The sequence below is a fragment of the Urtica dioica genome, chromosome 11, assembly GCF_054948205.1.
Source record: "Urtica dioica subsp. dioica isolate 48M chromosome 11, U.dioica_male_clone48M_v1_H2, whole genome shotgun sequence".
Lineage (NCBI taxonomy): Eukaryota > Viridiplantae > Streptophyta > Magnoliopsida > Rosales > Urticaceae > Urtica > Urtica dioica.
In genome coordinates this window covers 11,602,570-11,616,787 of record NC_142766.1, presented here as the reverse complement: position 1 = coordinate 11,616,787, position 14,218 = coordinate 11,602,570, and the positions used below count along the sequence as shown (strand labels likewise).

Here is a 14,218-nt window from a genome sequence, read left to right as displayed (position 1 = left end):
GCGCGGTGCGCCACATAACGGCGCGGTGCGCCACTCGTGAATTTTCTGAAGGCGCGGTGCGCCACATAACGGCGCGGCGCGCCACCCGAGAATTTATGAAGGCGCGCCGCGCCTCTCTTGCGCGTTGCCCGCTCGAGCTCTCGGTGTAAATTTTGGCACCAAGGCGCGGCGCGCCATGTTTTAGGCGCGGCGCGCCTCTCGAGAAACGTTGACTCCATTGACCGTCGTTGACTTTTGTTGACTTTTGTTGACTTTACTTCAAATGACCATAACTTGCTCGATTTAGCCCGTTTTCGCACCACAACCTTCTCATACTCTCTCAAACCTGAAAATGCAATTAAAAGTACAAAATAATATCAAAAACATTAAGAACAAGCTTCGATTCTTATCTAAGAGTCATAGATAAGTGTGAATGAATCTCACTTATCAAACCCCCAAACTTAAACCGTTGCTTGTCCTCAAGCAACACAAAAGACTAGACAATAAAATAAACACACCAAAGAAGTTACACTAAAAACGAATGGTGATCACAAAGTTTTGCAAGAATGTCAAGTGTTAGTTACATGCCTCAACCTACAAAAATTTCCGAATCCAAGTCAATCATCATATGAAACCAAAAAAATAATTAGATTGACTAAATGGCCTTTTGCAACACATTCCCGATCAAAATCCCCCGTGTTTGAAATATGTCCCGAAAGAGAGAGAGGTCAACTCAATATGTTCGTTCACGTCTTCTAATGTCAAATGCTCAAATAATAATGAGATGAATGTGAATCGAACACCATAATGCTTTTCGCCGCTCAATCTCCACTAATGCAAGACACTTACCGAGGAAATCAATAGGGCTTTGTCGGCTTGTAATGTTAGGCTAGGGTCAACGGTAGGATATGGTCAAAATGTGGCTAAAACGTCAACTTAGCGACTCAATCTCACCAAACTCACCGAATTTCACATGATATTACTCACTCCCCCATTCCCACGTTCATGGTATAACATTTCACCTTTCGCGAACGTTTTCTTTCCTAAGCCTTTACTTCCCAATGTTTTCCCCCAAACTTTGACTATGCAACGTCTAGTCTCTAAAACTAATGTCACAGAACACCACGCCAAAAACTAATACAATTAAATAATAAAACGCAGAAATTAAACACTATTTTTTTGTAGTTTTTTTTTTCTTTTTCTCTTTTTTTTTTTCTTTTTTTTTCTTTTTTTTCTTTTTTTTTTATTTTCTTTTTCTTTCTCTTTCTAATACAAAACAATAAACATAAAAACGAACAATCACCGGCATGGTGTCTAATGAACTATAAAACACATAGAGACTAGTCGAAGAACATGTCACAAAAATCGAAAGAATTCACTCAAGAGTCGCTAAGTTAACGGGGTTCTTTGTGGGATTTGAACAAATATGGGCTTGGCTTTTTCTGACTAAGTAACGAGAAAGGATTAATCGTTCGGCTTTTTCTGAAAGGGTGCTCAAGGAAGTATTACGGGTTGGCTTTTTGGCTCTGATCGGTCCAAATGAAGGCCTATGTCATTTTTCCTAGGTTCATGTCATGTCATTTCGCCTCGATGAGGGCTAGAGCGGTTCTTAGTGTTCGTGAGCTAAAAGACATTTAAAGATGTGATCGAACCTCTAAGGACTACTCAAACCCCGGGACGACGTGTGTGCATAAGTGGCAAAAATCAACCAAAATTGTGTTACTCAAACCACTAGTCAATCACAATGAAGCACACAAAATTTTAAAATTGACTCAAACTCGGATTTCTTCGAAAATACATGGTATCCTTGGCAAGTAACGAGAGAAAACACTTTAATACTATCACTTATAAGCAATCACCAAACAAAATTAAGAAAATAAAAATTAAATAAAGACAACATAATCTAACAGAAATCCCCCACAAAGTAGTTCACCCCCCCAAACTCAATCTCTACATTGTCCTCAATGTAGATCCATAAAAACACGGGAGACAGAGAACTTACCTCGCGGGGGTGGTAGAACTCCCATACTCGTCGCCTCCGCGCTCGGGCGGCGGCGGATCTTCTTCCACGCGCTCTTTCTTCATCCATACCTCTTTGAACGGTTTTGGCCAATGTCCTCGCCGTGGCTTGAAAGGAGACTTCGGCTTTGCATCTTTGATCACCTTTTTTGTTGATTCTTCTTTAGGAGCCCGTGGCGGAGGTGTGGGTGGTGGAGTGGCGACTTCGTACGTCTCGAGGACGTAGACATCTTCTTTTTCCTTCTTGCGCTTTCGGGTTTTACAGATCCCGAACGTCTCATCCTCGTTCTTCATGCGCATCATCAGCTCACCTCTTTGCACGTCTATGCGAACACCGCAAGTGGCTAAGAAAGCCCTTCCAAAGAGAATGGGGATATCGCGATCCTCGTCCATGTCGATGACGTAGAAATCGGCCGGAAAAGTGAATTTTCCGACTTTTACGAGGAGGTCTTCCACGAAGCCGCGCGGGTGCCTTACGGTCCGATCTGCCAGTTGGAGAGTGGTGCGCGTGGGCTTTAGTTCACCCACCCCGAGTTTGTTGAAGACGGCCGACGGCATGAGGTTGATGCCCGAACCTAGATCGCACAAGGCGTTCTCGATAAAGACGTCTCCAATATTGCACGGCAATGTGAACTTGCCCGGGTCTTCTAACTTTGGCGGGAGCTCTTGTTTTAGAAGTGCGCTACACTCGGTGGAAAGCGCCACCGTGAGCCGTTGCGGGAACGGGAGTGGCGTCTCATAGATGCGGACCGACGAGTGCGGCTTAGGGGCTTTGGTGACCGGGGCAGCCTCTTCTTCTTCTTTCTTCTGGCTCTCGGTGGCTGCAACGTGTTGATGAGAAATGGCATTGCAGTGCTCCCTTGGATTCACTTCGGAGGTGCTTGGAAGAGACCCTTGCGGTCTCTCGCTCATGGCTTTAGCGAAGTGACCCATTTGAACTTCAAGAGTTCTTATTTGGGCCGAGTCGCTTTTGAGGGCCGCTTCTTGGCGTTCGAGTGCGGCCGTGGTGTTCGTCATGAACTTGGTGTTTTCAATTGCCATTTGGGCAATTAATTCTTCAAGATTCGGTCTCTTGTCTTGAGGAGGAGGATTATTCCGATATTGAGAGCTCCCATGGTGTTGTTGATGCGGTGGGTGTTGATGTTGTTGATGATGTGGTAGAAGGTATGGTTGTTGGTGTTGAGGTGGAGCCGGTTGCATTGCCACTTGGTCTTGAGGATTTCTCCACGAGAAGTTCGGATGATTGTTCCTAGCTCCCGTGTAATAATTCCCCGAGTTTTGGTAAGTGGGACGATTGTTGTGGTTTCCCACAAACCTAGACTCTTCTATCTCGCCACATTCGTCCGTCGGGTGAGGACCCGCACACAAACCACACTTGTGGTGAGACACCTCCACCGCCTTCGCCGCTTCTTTTCCGTGGACGGTCTTCGCGAGTTTGGCTACCTCAATTGTCAACGATTTGAGGAGCTCCATCTCCGGAGTTATCGGATCTCTCGCGGCAATTCTCCTCTCGACCGGGCATTGATCGTTCACTTGGGCCATCTTCTCGAGTAGTGCAAATGCGTCGGTGGTGGTGTTGTCGAGAAGTGAGCCTCCCGATGCGGTGTTGACTCGGTCTTGAGTCGAGCCCGTAAGCCCGCTATAGAAGATTTGTAGTTGCACCCACTCCGCTATACCGTGGCCCGGACACTTCCGAATCATGTCCTTGAAGCGGGCCCATGCCTCGTAGAGAGACTCTCCGTCAAATTGGCCGAAGTTGTGGATCTCATTCCTCCTCCGGGTCATCTTCTCGAAAGTGAAGAATCGCGAGATGAACTTCAAGCATAAGTCATCTCATGTGGTGATCGAACCCGGAGCGAGCGAAGACAACCACCCTTGTGCGCGGTCGCGGATTGAGAACGGGAAGAGTCGTAGACACACGGCCTCCTTGGATAAGTGGGGGAGATTGAACGTGTTGCAAATCCGCAAGAAGTTGTTGACGTGGTCTTGCGGATCTTCGGAGGGGGAACCGGCAAATTGATTGTTTTGCACCATGTGGATGATCGAGGTTTTAATCTCGAAGTTTGGGTTCCCTTCCATCTCCGGAATTCGTATTGCCGATTGGTGCTCGTCGAAAGTAGGTTGACCATAGTCGAGTATGGTCCTTCGTTCTTCTCCATGTTCCGCGTTCCGACGACCACGTGGTTGTGCTTCATTGCCTCCTTCCATGGCGGCTCGCCTTGCCTCCGCTCGGTTCCGTCGGCAAGTCCGTTCGATCTCGTGATTGATAGGAATGAGCGGAGGGTTACGTCGTCGCATGCACCTTTAAAACATAAGAGGCACACAATAAGCACAATAATAGCAAGCAAACTCAAAAATTAAACTAGATAATTCAATCGAAAATAGAACCGAAGTCCCCGGCAACGGCGCCAAAAACTTGATGGAGATTTTCTCAACTAGAGAAATCTCGCACGACGCAAGCGAACGTGTCGTCAAGTAATAGAGTGCAAAAGCACGGATATCGATCCCACAAGGACTCTAGACTATTTCCGAAGCAAACTCACTAGCTTTCTTTTTCGAGTTATGGAAAATGAAAAATGGGGGGTTTTTGATTGTTTTGAGAACAAGATGAAATGTAAACAAAAGTGAAAACACTATTTAAACACAAGTTAAAAGGAAGGGGCGCGATTTCGTTATTTCATCGAGTCGGTCGGTCTTGGTACGATTCTAAGCTCGGGTTTAGAGTTGTAAAATTTAGTCTCAATCCCTCTTAAAACATTCACTAATCTCTCTCGAGTCTTTAAAAATCTAGCTACGTGTCGAACTTACACCTCTCGGTTTGGGTCCTACTAAAACACAAAACCGCATTTAGCCCGGGATTTCAATCAACTACATCTACCCCCTAGTCTTTCTATAGCTCTAGGAAGGTTAATGATGGGACGGGTAGAGCTCACTCGTTTATTACCTCTCGGTTTCTAAACTCGTCTAAGGTTCACTAATTAGTTAGCTACTCTAATTAGCGTTAACACACAACCCATACCCATAATATTTCACTCTCAACCCAACCATGAAGCACAAAATCTAATCTAAAGGTTTGACCAACCAACTCAACTACTCAACTACATCGCACCCCAAATCTATTTAGCTACTCATAATTAAGAATAAACAAAGTAAAATTGAAATAAGTAAAAGAAACAAAACAATAAAGAAACAAGACATTGAATGCTAATCTCAACAACCAAACAAAGCTTTCATTAACTCAAGCACTACTTCAATATTCCACTAAGATAAAACAATAAAGTAATCACAATACTCAATGCTCAATAGATAAAAATAATCAACAAAACTCAATAGAATTCTTGAAAGCTTAAAATATGTTCAACAAAGCATTAAGTGGAGTAAATAAGTAAATAACAATAAATAAAAGAGATAGAGTTAAGGATGAACAAATGGAGATGATGAGGATGATGGAGGTTGTCACTTCTCCCTCTTCTTCTTCACTTCCAAGCTCAAGAACAAAAATGAGTGTCAACCCTAGCTTTCTCTCTCTCACTTTCTCTCTCAAGGTTTCAAAACAAAAACTAAAGTGTTCTATTCTAAAGCTTCCCCCTTTCCCACTTGAACAAGTGTATATGAGGGTTCAAGAGATGTTTTCGGAGCAAATAAGGACCCTTGGATGAGATCCAAGGGCCAAAAATTAGCTAAAAGACGAGCTCCAAAAAGTGCTGAAAAGGCAACTGGCGCGGTGCGCCACATAACGGCGCGGTGCGCCACTCGTGAATTTTCTGAAGGCGCGGTGCGCCACATAACGGCGCGGCGCGCCACCCGAGAATTTATGAAGGCGCGCCGCGCCTCTCTTGCGCGTTGCCCGCTCGAGCTCTCGGTGTAAATTTTGGCACCAGGGCGCGGCGCGCCATGTTTTAGGCGCGGCGCGCCTCTCGAGAAACGTTGACTCTATTGACCGTCGTTGACTTTTGTTGACTTTACTTCAAATGACCATAACTTGCTCGATTTAGCCCGTTTTCGCACCACAACCTTCTCATACTCTCTCAAACCTGAAAATACAATTAAAAGTACAAAATAATATCAAAAACATTAAGAACAAGCTTCGATTCTTATCTAAGAGTCATAGATAAGTGTGAATGAATCTCACTTATCATAGGTATGATCCTGTGTTTATGTCTCGGTGGTTTTTATGCGACACTTTATTTAGCTTGTCTTGTCGATTTTATTTCGTGGATATTCATTTTGTAATTTGCTCATTAGTAGCTTATTACTTTGATCAAAAAACCAATCTACAAAAATACAAAGAGAGCATTGGTCCCACTATATTCTTTCATGTGGTTTTTAAGTATATATTTTATAATATAAATGTTTGATGTTTGCGTGATTTTCGGGCAACAAGAAGGTCAAACACTTCACTGACAGTGTCCATGCAAGAAATAGAAAATCTAAACTATAATAAATAAAATAATATTTGTTTATCGCTAAAAATAAAAATAAAAAAGAAGAAGAAAGAAATATCTGTCTTTAGAATTTTAAACGAAAACAAAGAAGAACGTTTTTTTTAAAACGAAAAAGAAAGGAAGAAAGTTGCGAGGATTGAATCTTATTAAATTCAGCGCCGTAAGCGTACGATATTCTTTTATTGTAACGTGCTTTTGAAAATATCACAAAAATTTTCATATGAGGTCGATGGGTCAAGTAATTTGCTGCCAGACTGCCAGTATATTATTTATTTCGTACAATGTTTACTCCATACATACATTTGGATTTTTCCGAAACAAATATGTTCAGTAAATATTTTTTTCTTGCTCGCTCCAGATATCTTTCGATTGTAATTTGAATAAATTATATTCACGCCCTTGAACTTTTAACTACTTAACAACTTTATCCTTATTTTGATTTTTCTTACAACATCGACGTTGAACATTGGTATTCTTTTAAGAGAAAATGGAGACATAAATACCTATTATTTTCGGAAGCATATACTTAAGTATCTATTCTTCTTCTTTTTTTTTCACGAAAAATATCTAATGTTGAATTTCTGTTTCACTGTTAAATTAAATCAGTTGAATTTTAAGAAATACACGTGGTAGCCTCTGATTAATCTCGAATTAGTATTTTTTAAAAAATTCACTAAACATGAATATTACTATTCTAATAATAAAATGAAAAATTAGTCGAATTAAGCCACTTGAAACCTTGAAATTGTAATCTAGCCAACGTTTCCCAAATTTTCACTCTAGCCAAAAATGATGACATGTCTTAATTATGTAAGATGTTAATTACTATAATATCCTCTACTAGAATTTGCTTACAAAACTTGTAGCCCACGTTTGATCAACCAAAATTTTCGAAATTAATACACGTGTATATATTTAGAATTTTAAAATAAATTCTATATTTGGCAAAGTTTGTTATTGAGCGTTTTCTTATTTCTTTCTAATTTTTTTTGTTAATCTCCGCTGCTTTGTTAATTTCTGTTAATTATGGTAAATTTATATATGTGCAGGTAGAGGTCGATGGTGTTATCAATTGATATTTCTTTCATTTCATTTAATACGCATTTAATACGGTGTTATTCACAGGCCGATCAAATTTTCAATACGAATTTTCGAAGTTAATACACGTGTATATATTTAGAATTTAAAAAAAAATTCTATATTTGGCAAAGTTGGTTATTGAGCGTTTATTTCTTTCTAATTTTTTGTTAATCTCCGCTGCTTTGTTAATTTCAGTTCATTTCCGTTTATTTTACGCACGATAAACTTCGGCTAGCTGAAACGTTAGCTAGTATTTGGTTTCTATGATTTATGTTACATAAGGCTATTTTCGATATTTTCTAACCGTTTATTTTTTTAAATGGCTAGATTACAAAATTTACAAAACGTTGGCTACATCCTTAAAACCATGTTTGAAATTGGCTACGTGGCTAGATTACCCTAATAAAATTTAATTATAAACAACTTTTATAATATAATTAGTCTTTAATAATATTATTAAAATGAAACATTATTTATTTATTTAAATTAATCAAGTATTAATATTATCATTTTTACATTAATTATTATAAAAAAACGACTTATTATTTTTAGTGTTAGAAACAAATTAATATTTTTTATAATAATTTTTTTAGAAAAATACTTGATTAATGTTTTATTATAAAAATTATTTGATATTTTTCTTAAAATTAATCAAGCTTTAATTATATTATTTTTAGAAAAATACTTGATGAATTTTTTATTGTTAAAATTATTTTTAATAATATTATTATTGCTTAATTATAATATTAAAGTTATTTTTAATTAATTTTTTGTTATAAAAATGATATTATTAATGCTTAATTACTATTAAGGAAAAAAATATTAACTTTTATTTAATCTGATACTTTCATGTGTATTTCTGTCAATATAACTAATTTTGTTTAAGGTGCAATTGATTGAAATCTATGATTAGATATGTTTGACGCAAAAAAAAAAAATAATAAATATATAAATGTATATTTTTAAAAATATTAAGTATTTATGCCGTTATTTCCTTTACTTTTAATTATTATTTTTCCATCTACTTTTACAAAATTATGTTAGGTTAAGTCTCACGTTTTGGTCACGTCTTATGTAAAAAAAAGTATTATGATATGTGATCTAAAATTACATAGTAATTGTTCTCCATCACCAAATTTCTTCATACGACGTTAAGCTTGCATTGTCGTGCTTTCAGGTGATCAAATAATATCCCGACCTTAAATAATATATTGTTTATAGAGAGAGAGAGAGAGAGAGAGAGAGAGAGAGAGAGAGAGAGAGAGAGAGAGAGAGAAGAAGAAGAAGAAGAAGTTGAAGTGAAAAGGAAAACTCATTTTAATATTATATTTCCCTCCTTAATCATATAATAAAAGGGCACTTTAATATTTTAGCTCTTTTCACATATCATGGGACCAAACGTGACATTTAACCTAACATAACCTTGCAAAAATAGACGGAAGGGCGACAATTGAAAGAAAATCAATGTTCAAGGCCAATGTTGTCGTGTAAATAAAATATGGCCCACGTTGCTAGGTGGTCAAAAGTTCATAGGGCATTGATGTAATTTATGTATTTTATGCATCAGTATTTTTTTTTTTTTTTGGTTTGACATCAATAAATTGTTCTTACAAATACATTTTTAACAAACGTACTATTAGGCCGGACCATGAGCTTTAAATTAAGAAAAAATTAGAACTTGTTATGAAAACCAAAGGAATAACTTGAATTGAATACTCTTTAAATACTAATAAGATGAGAATTTTAGAGGAGATGAGTATGGAGAGTAAATTGTAGAAAGGAAATGAAATAGTAAATTGTAGGAATTTTGGGGATTTTCCCTTCATCATCCTCATGTATCTATAGTAAAATTTGTGTACATTAGTCAATAAGTTAGGTATAGGGTAATTAATTATTTATCCCATATTTTTTACTTTAATTTACCCTATATTTTTTACCTTTGAGCATACCAATTATTTACAACACTCCCCATTTGGGATGCTCATTGATACATTTACGTGTTCATGCTCACGTCAAAACCTTACTAGGAAAAACCAAGTGAGATAAAAACCTCAGTAAGGAAAAAAGAGTACATCTATGCAAAGTTCTCCCTGATGCAGACATAGGTGCGGTCTTTCTACAAATCTTGCAATTTACGCATTCCAATGTCATAAACATGTTTTCTGAAAGTTGAAGTGGGGAGCGCATTTGTGAGGAGCGCATTTGTGAGGAGATCAGATGAGTTATCACAAGAACGAATATACTGGATGTTGATAACATTGTTCTTCTCTAGCTCTTGAGTGAACGAAAAGAACTCGGAGGGATGTGTTTTTCTCTGTCGCTCTTGATGACTCCTTCCTTTATTTGAGCAACACATGCGGCATTATCTTCATAAAGTGTTATGGGGTCCTCGATTGTTGGAAGACCACTGGTGGCTCTAATATGTTACGTCATTGATCTCAGCCATACACATTCACGACTTGCTTCATGTAGTGCTATAATCTCCGCATGATTTGATGATGTGGCAACAAGCGTTTGCTTTTGAGAACGCCAAGAAATCGTAGCCCTCCATACGTAAACACATATCCAGTCTGAGATCTCCCTTTGTGTGGATCTGATAAGTAATCTGCATCTGCATAACCAATCAAAACTGGTTTTGTCTTGTTATGATAAAATAATCTTAAATCAATCGTTCCTTGAAGATAACGAAGCACATGTTTGACCCCATTCTAGTGTCTTTTTGTAGGAGCTGAGCTGAATCTTGCTAATAGATTAACTGCAAAAGCTATATCTGGTCGAGTGCAATTAGCAAGGTACATAAGGGCTTCAATCATGAAATATGGTACTTCAGGACCAAGAATCTGTTCAGATTCCTCACATGGACGAAATGGGTCTTTTACCACATCTAGGGATCTGACAACCATTGGAGTACTTAAAGAATTTGACTTATCCATATGAAAGCGTTTTATCACTTTTTCGTGTAATTTGACCGATGCACAAATATTCCATGTTTTACGTGCTCAATCTGTAAGCCAAGACAATATTTTGTCTTCCCAAGATCTTTCATTTCAAATTCTTGCTCTAAGTAAGAGATTACTTCTTTGATTTCTTCATCAGTCCCAATGATGTTTAAATCATCAACATAAACAGCGATGATCACACACCTGGATGCTGTTTTCTTAATGAATACGTAGGGACAAAGAGAGTTATTGACATAACCCTTTTGTATTAAATAATCACTTAAGCAATTAAACCACATTGGTCTGGATTGCTTTAACCCATATAAAGATCTTTGTAATTTGATGAAATATTTTTCTCTAGGCTTTGAACTAGATGCTATAGGCATCTTGAATCCTTCAGGGATCTTCAAATATATTTGAGTATCTAGCGATCCGTATAAATAAGTTGTGACAACATCCATGAGATGCATATTTAGTTTATCATGCACTGCTAGGCTGATCAAGTATCTGAATGTAATTCCATCCATTACATGAGAATATGTTCTTCAAAATCAATTCCGGGCCTTTGAGAAAAACCTTGGACAACAAGTCGAGCTTTGTATCTCACAATCTCGTTTTTCTCATTTCTCTTTCGTACAAATATCCATTTGTATCCAACAGGTCTCACATCTACAGGTGTGAGTACTATAGGTCCAAAGACCTTGCGCTTGTCAAGCGAGTCAAGTTCGACTTGAATTGCATTTTTCCATTCACCTCAATCGTGTCTATTTTTACATTCAGTAACAAACCTTGGTTCGGGATCTCCATCATTTTCATCCATGACATCGCACCAGACTATATGAGATTGCATCATTGATTTCATCATTTCGATTCTATTGTATACCTGTATTGGCCTAATTAATCGAAATTTCTCGATTTTCCTTGTTTTTTATTTATGGAATACATTCCTCCATTTTTTGGTCATTTTGTCTCTCTGCTCCTTTTCTTTTGCCGAGGATTTTTATATTTGGAACTGAATGGTCTTCCACGCTTCAGGCGTGTTGTGACTTCACGAGTGACTTTATTTTCAAATTGTCCTTTTGGGACATCAATTTGCGTAGGAGCATTTGCAGCTGGAATGTATGATTTAGTCACTCTCTTACTGTTTGTAAACGCATCAGGAAGCGGATTTGCAATACCTTGCAAATATACAATCATTTCCACTTCTCCTTCACAGTCTTTTGTGTAAGGGTCAAGATGGAATAATGTTGGTACAGACCAAGTAATTTCCCTTTCCAACTGGTTTCTTTCTCCCCTTAATACTGGGAAATTTTCTTCATCAAAGCAGCAATTAGCAAAACGTGGTGTAAAAACATCACCAGTTTGAGATACCTAACAATAGATGGACTTTCATAACCTACATAAATTCCAAGCCTCCTTTGAGGTCTCATCTTTGTTCTTTGAGGTGGTGCTATAGGTACATAAATAGCACATCCAAAAATTCTCAGATGAGATATATTTGGTACTTGGCGAATGCAAGTTGCAGAGGGGGGTATTTATGATATGTACTTGGTCGGATGCGAATTAATGCAGCAGCATGCAATATTGCATGACCCCATATTGAAGTGGGGAGCTTTGTTCTCATTACCAATGGTCTAACAATAAGCTGGATGCGCTTGATTAACGATTCAGCTAGACCATTTTGTGTATGTACATGAGCAACAAGATACTCAACATCAATCCCAACTGACATACAATAATCATCGAATGTTTGGGATATAAATTCACCGGCATTATCGAGCCTGATTTTCTTAATTGTATGATCAGAAAATTGAGCTCGTAATTTAATTATTTGAGCAAGTAATTTCGCAAATGCCATATTGCGAGTTGATAACAGACAAACATGTGACCATTTGCTAGAGGCATCTATCAATACCATGAAGTATCGAAATGGACCAGATGATGGGTGAATAGGCCCACATATGTCACCTTGAATACGTTCAAGGAAGGTAGGTGATTTTGTTTCAACTTTTCCTGGTGAAGGCCTTGTGATAAGCTTTTCGAGAGATCTTCTGGCCCTTCAATGGATGCCCATGTGTATTTTCAATAATTCTTCGCATCATAATAGAACCAGGATGACTCAAACGATTATGCCATGTCGTTAAATTGAAAACTCAATGACTACCGAATTTGATTCTATCATATTTATATACGTGTAGTGCAATCCAGTAGGGAGCATAAGTAGTTTTTCTAAATTTGGATGTCGTTAGACACATATATTTTATGGTACATTCAATTATAGACTTAGTATTAAATCCATGAGAATATATATCATTAAAACTCAACAAGTTTCGTTTGGATCTCGGTGAAAATAAAACATTATTTATATTGAATTCTATTCCATTTGGCTGTTGAAATTTGCCTTACCAATACCTTCAATTAAATCTACAGGACCTAATATTGTATTCACAAAAGTTTTCGTTGGCTTAATCATTGAGAAAAACTTTTTATAATTCAAAATAGTATGCGTTGTTCCACTATCCGGTATGCAAATTTCTCCAACACCAACCATTTGGTTCGCCTCACAATTAGCTTTTTTCCATATGATAACTTCAAATTAAAACAAAAATAAAGTTAATGAGGAAGACATACTTATATTATATAATACTAATTTGTTACATAGTCTTGAAAGAAAAAAAATATATTACACATATTATACATATTTATATTTAAGTAGTAAGGTAAAACATTGGACCAATTTGCTTCATTCTCAAGCATGGGAAAACATACATGTTTCATTGATCTAGAAGTTGAAAGCAACAGAATGAGCAACAGTGTGTGCAAGATCACCCTCGAAGTCGGAAGCATCAAGATGAATGGAGTCATCTAAAGGTTCTTGGTCAATAAAGTTGACCCCCATTTCTTTCCCCTTCAAGGATGCTTTATATAGATTGCACAACTTTGAGGAACACGCCAAAGTCTAGACCAGTGCCCTTTTGTGCCACATCTATGACAAACATCTTCACTACCCTTGGAAGTACTTGGGTATTTTCCCTTTTTGTGGGGATAATCGTGATTCTTTTTATCTTGTTGCTTCTTATGATAACCTTTCGTGGTATTGTAAGGATGGTTATGACTATAACCACTTCGACCACGTCCGTATCCACGTCCGCGACCACGACACGACCTCGACCTCGTCCTCGACCCGGAATATAGTTCCGTTGTTCAAGTTCTTTGGAGTTGACGGCGTGTACTTCAGGTAACGCTTTTGAACCTATCGGACGGGATTGGTGATTCTTTATCAGCAATTCATTATTCTTCTCTGCGATTAGAAGACAAGTGATTAGTTCATAATATTTCGTAAATCCTCAAACGCGATATTGTTGTTGCAAGGTTACGTTCGACGCATGGAAATTGGTGAACGTTTTTTCCAGCATGTCATGATCTGGCACTTGGTCTCCACAAAATCTCAGATGAGATACTATTCGGAATATCACAGAGTTATATTCGCTGACTTTTTGAAATCTTGGAACCGTAAAGCGTTCCATTGATCACGGTATACTGGAAGCATGATCTCTTTTTGGTGAAAATACCTATCCCTAAATTCCTTCCAGAGTAAACTTGGATCTCTGGTGGTGAGGTATTCACTTTTCAGTCCCTCGTCAAGATGTCGACGAAGAAAAATCAAAGATTTTGCCTTGTCTATATTTGACGAGGCATTTTCCTCAGAAAGTGTTTCCAGTAAACCCAAAGATTCCAGATGCATCTCAACATCTA

At 37.9% G+C, this 14,218-nt stretch overlaps 1 protein-coding gene across 1 annotated transcript; it reads right to left on the bottom strand.

The window, feature by feature from the left end:
- Positions 1-3,831: 3,831 nt before the first annotated feature.
- LOC149381237 (uncharacterized) lies at positions 3,832-4,206 on the bottom strand. The gene has a single exon (XM_089601320.1). It carries the CDS (start codon positions 4,204-4,206, stop codon positions 3,832-3,834), a length of 375 nt encoding a protein of 124 aa, XP_089457446.1.
- Between the last annotated feature and the right edge of the window lie 10,012 nt (positions 4,207-14,218).

Bases quoted from the DNA above. Each gene is read 5' to 3' on its own strand.
- LOC149381237 (XM_089601320.1), bottom strand. From the start codon at position 4,206: ATGGAAGGAGGCAATGAAGCACAACCACGTGGTCGTCGGAACGCGGAA.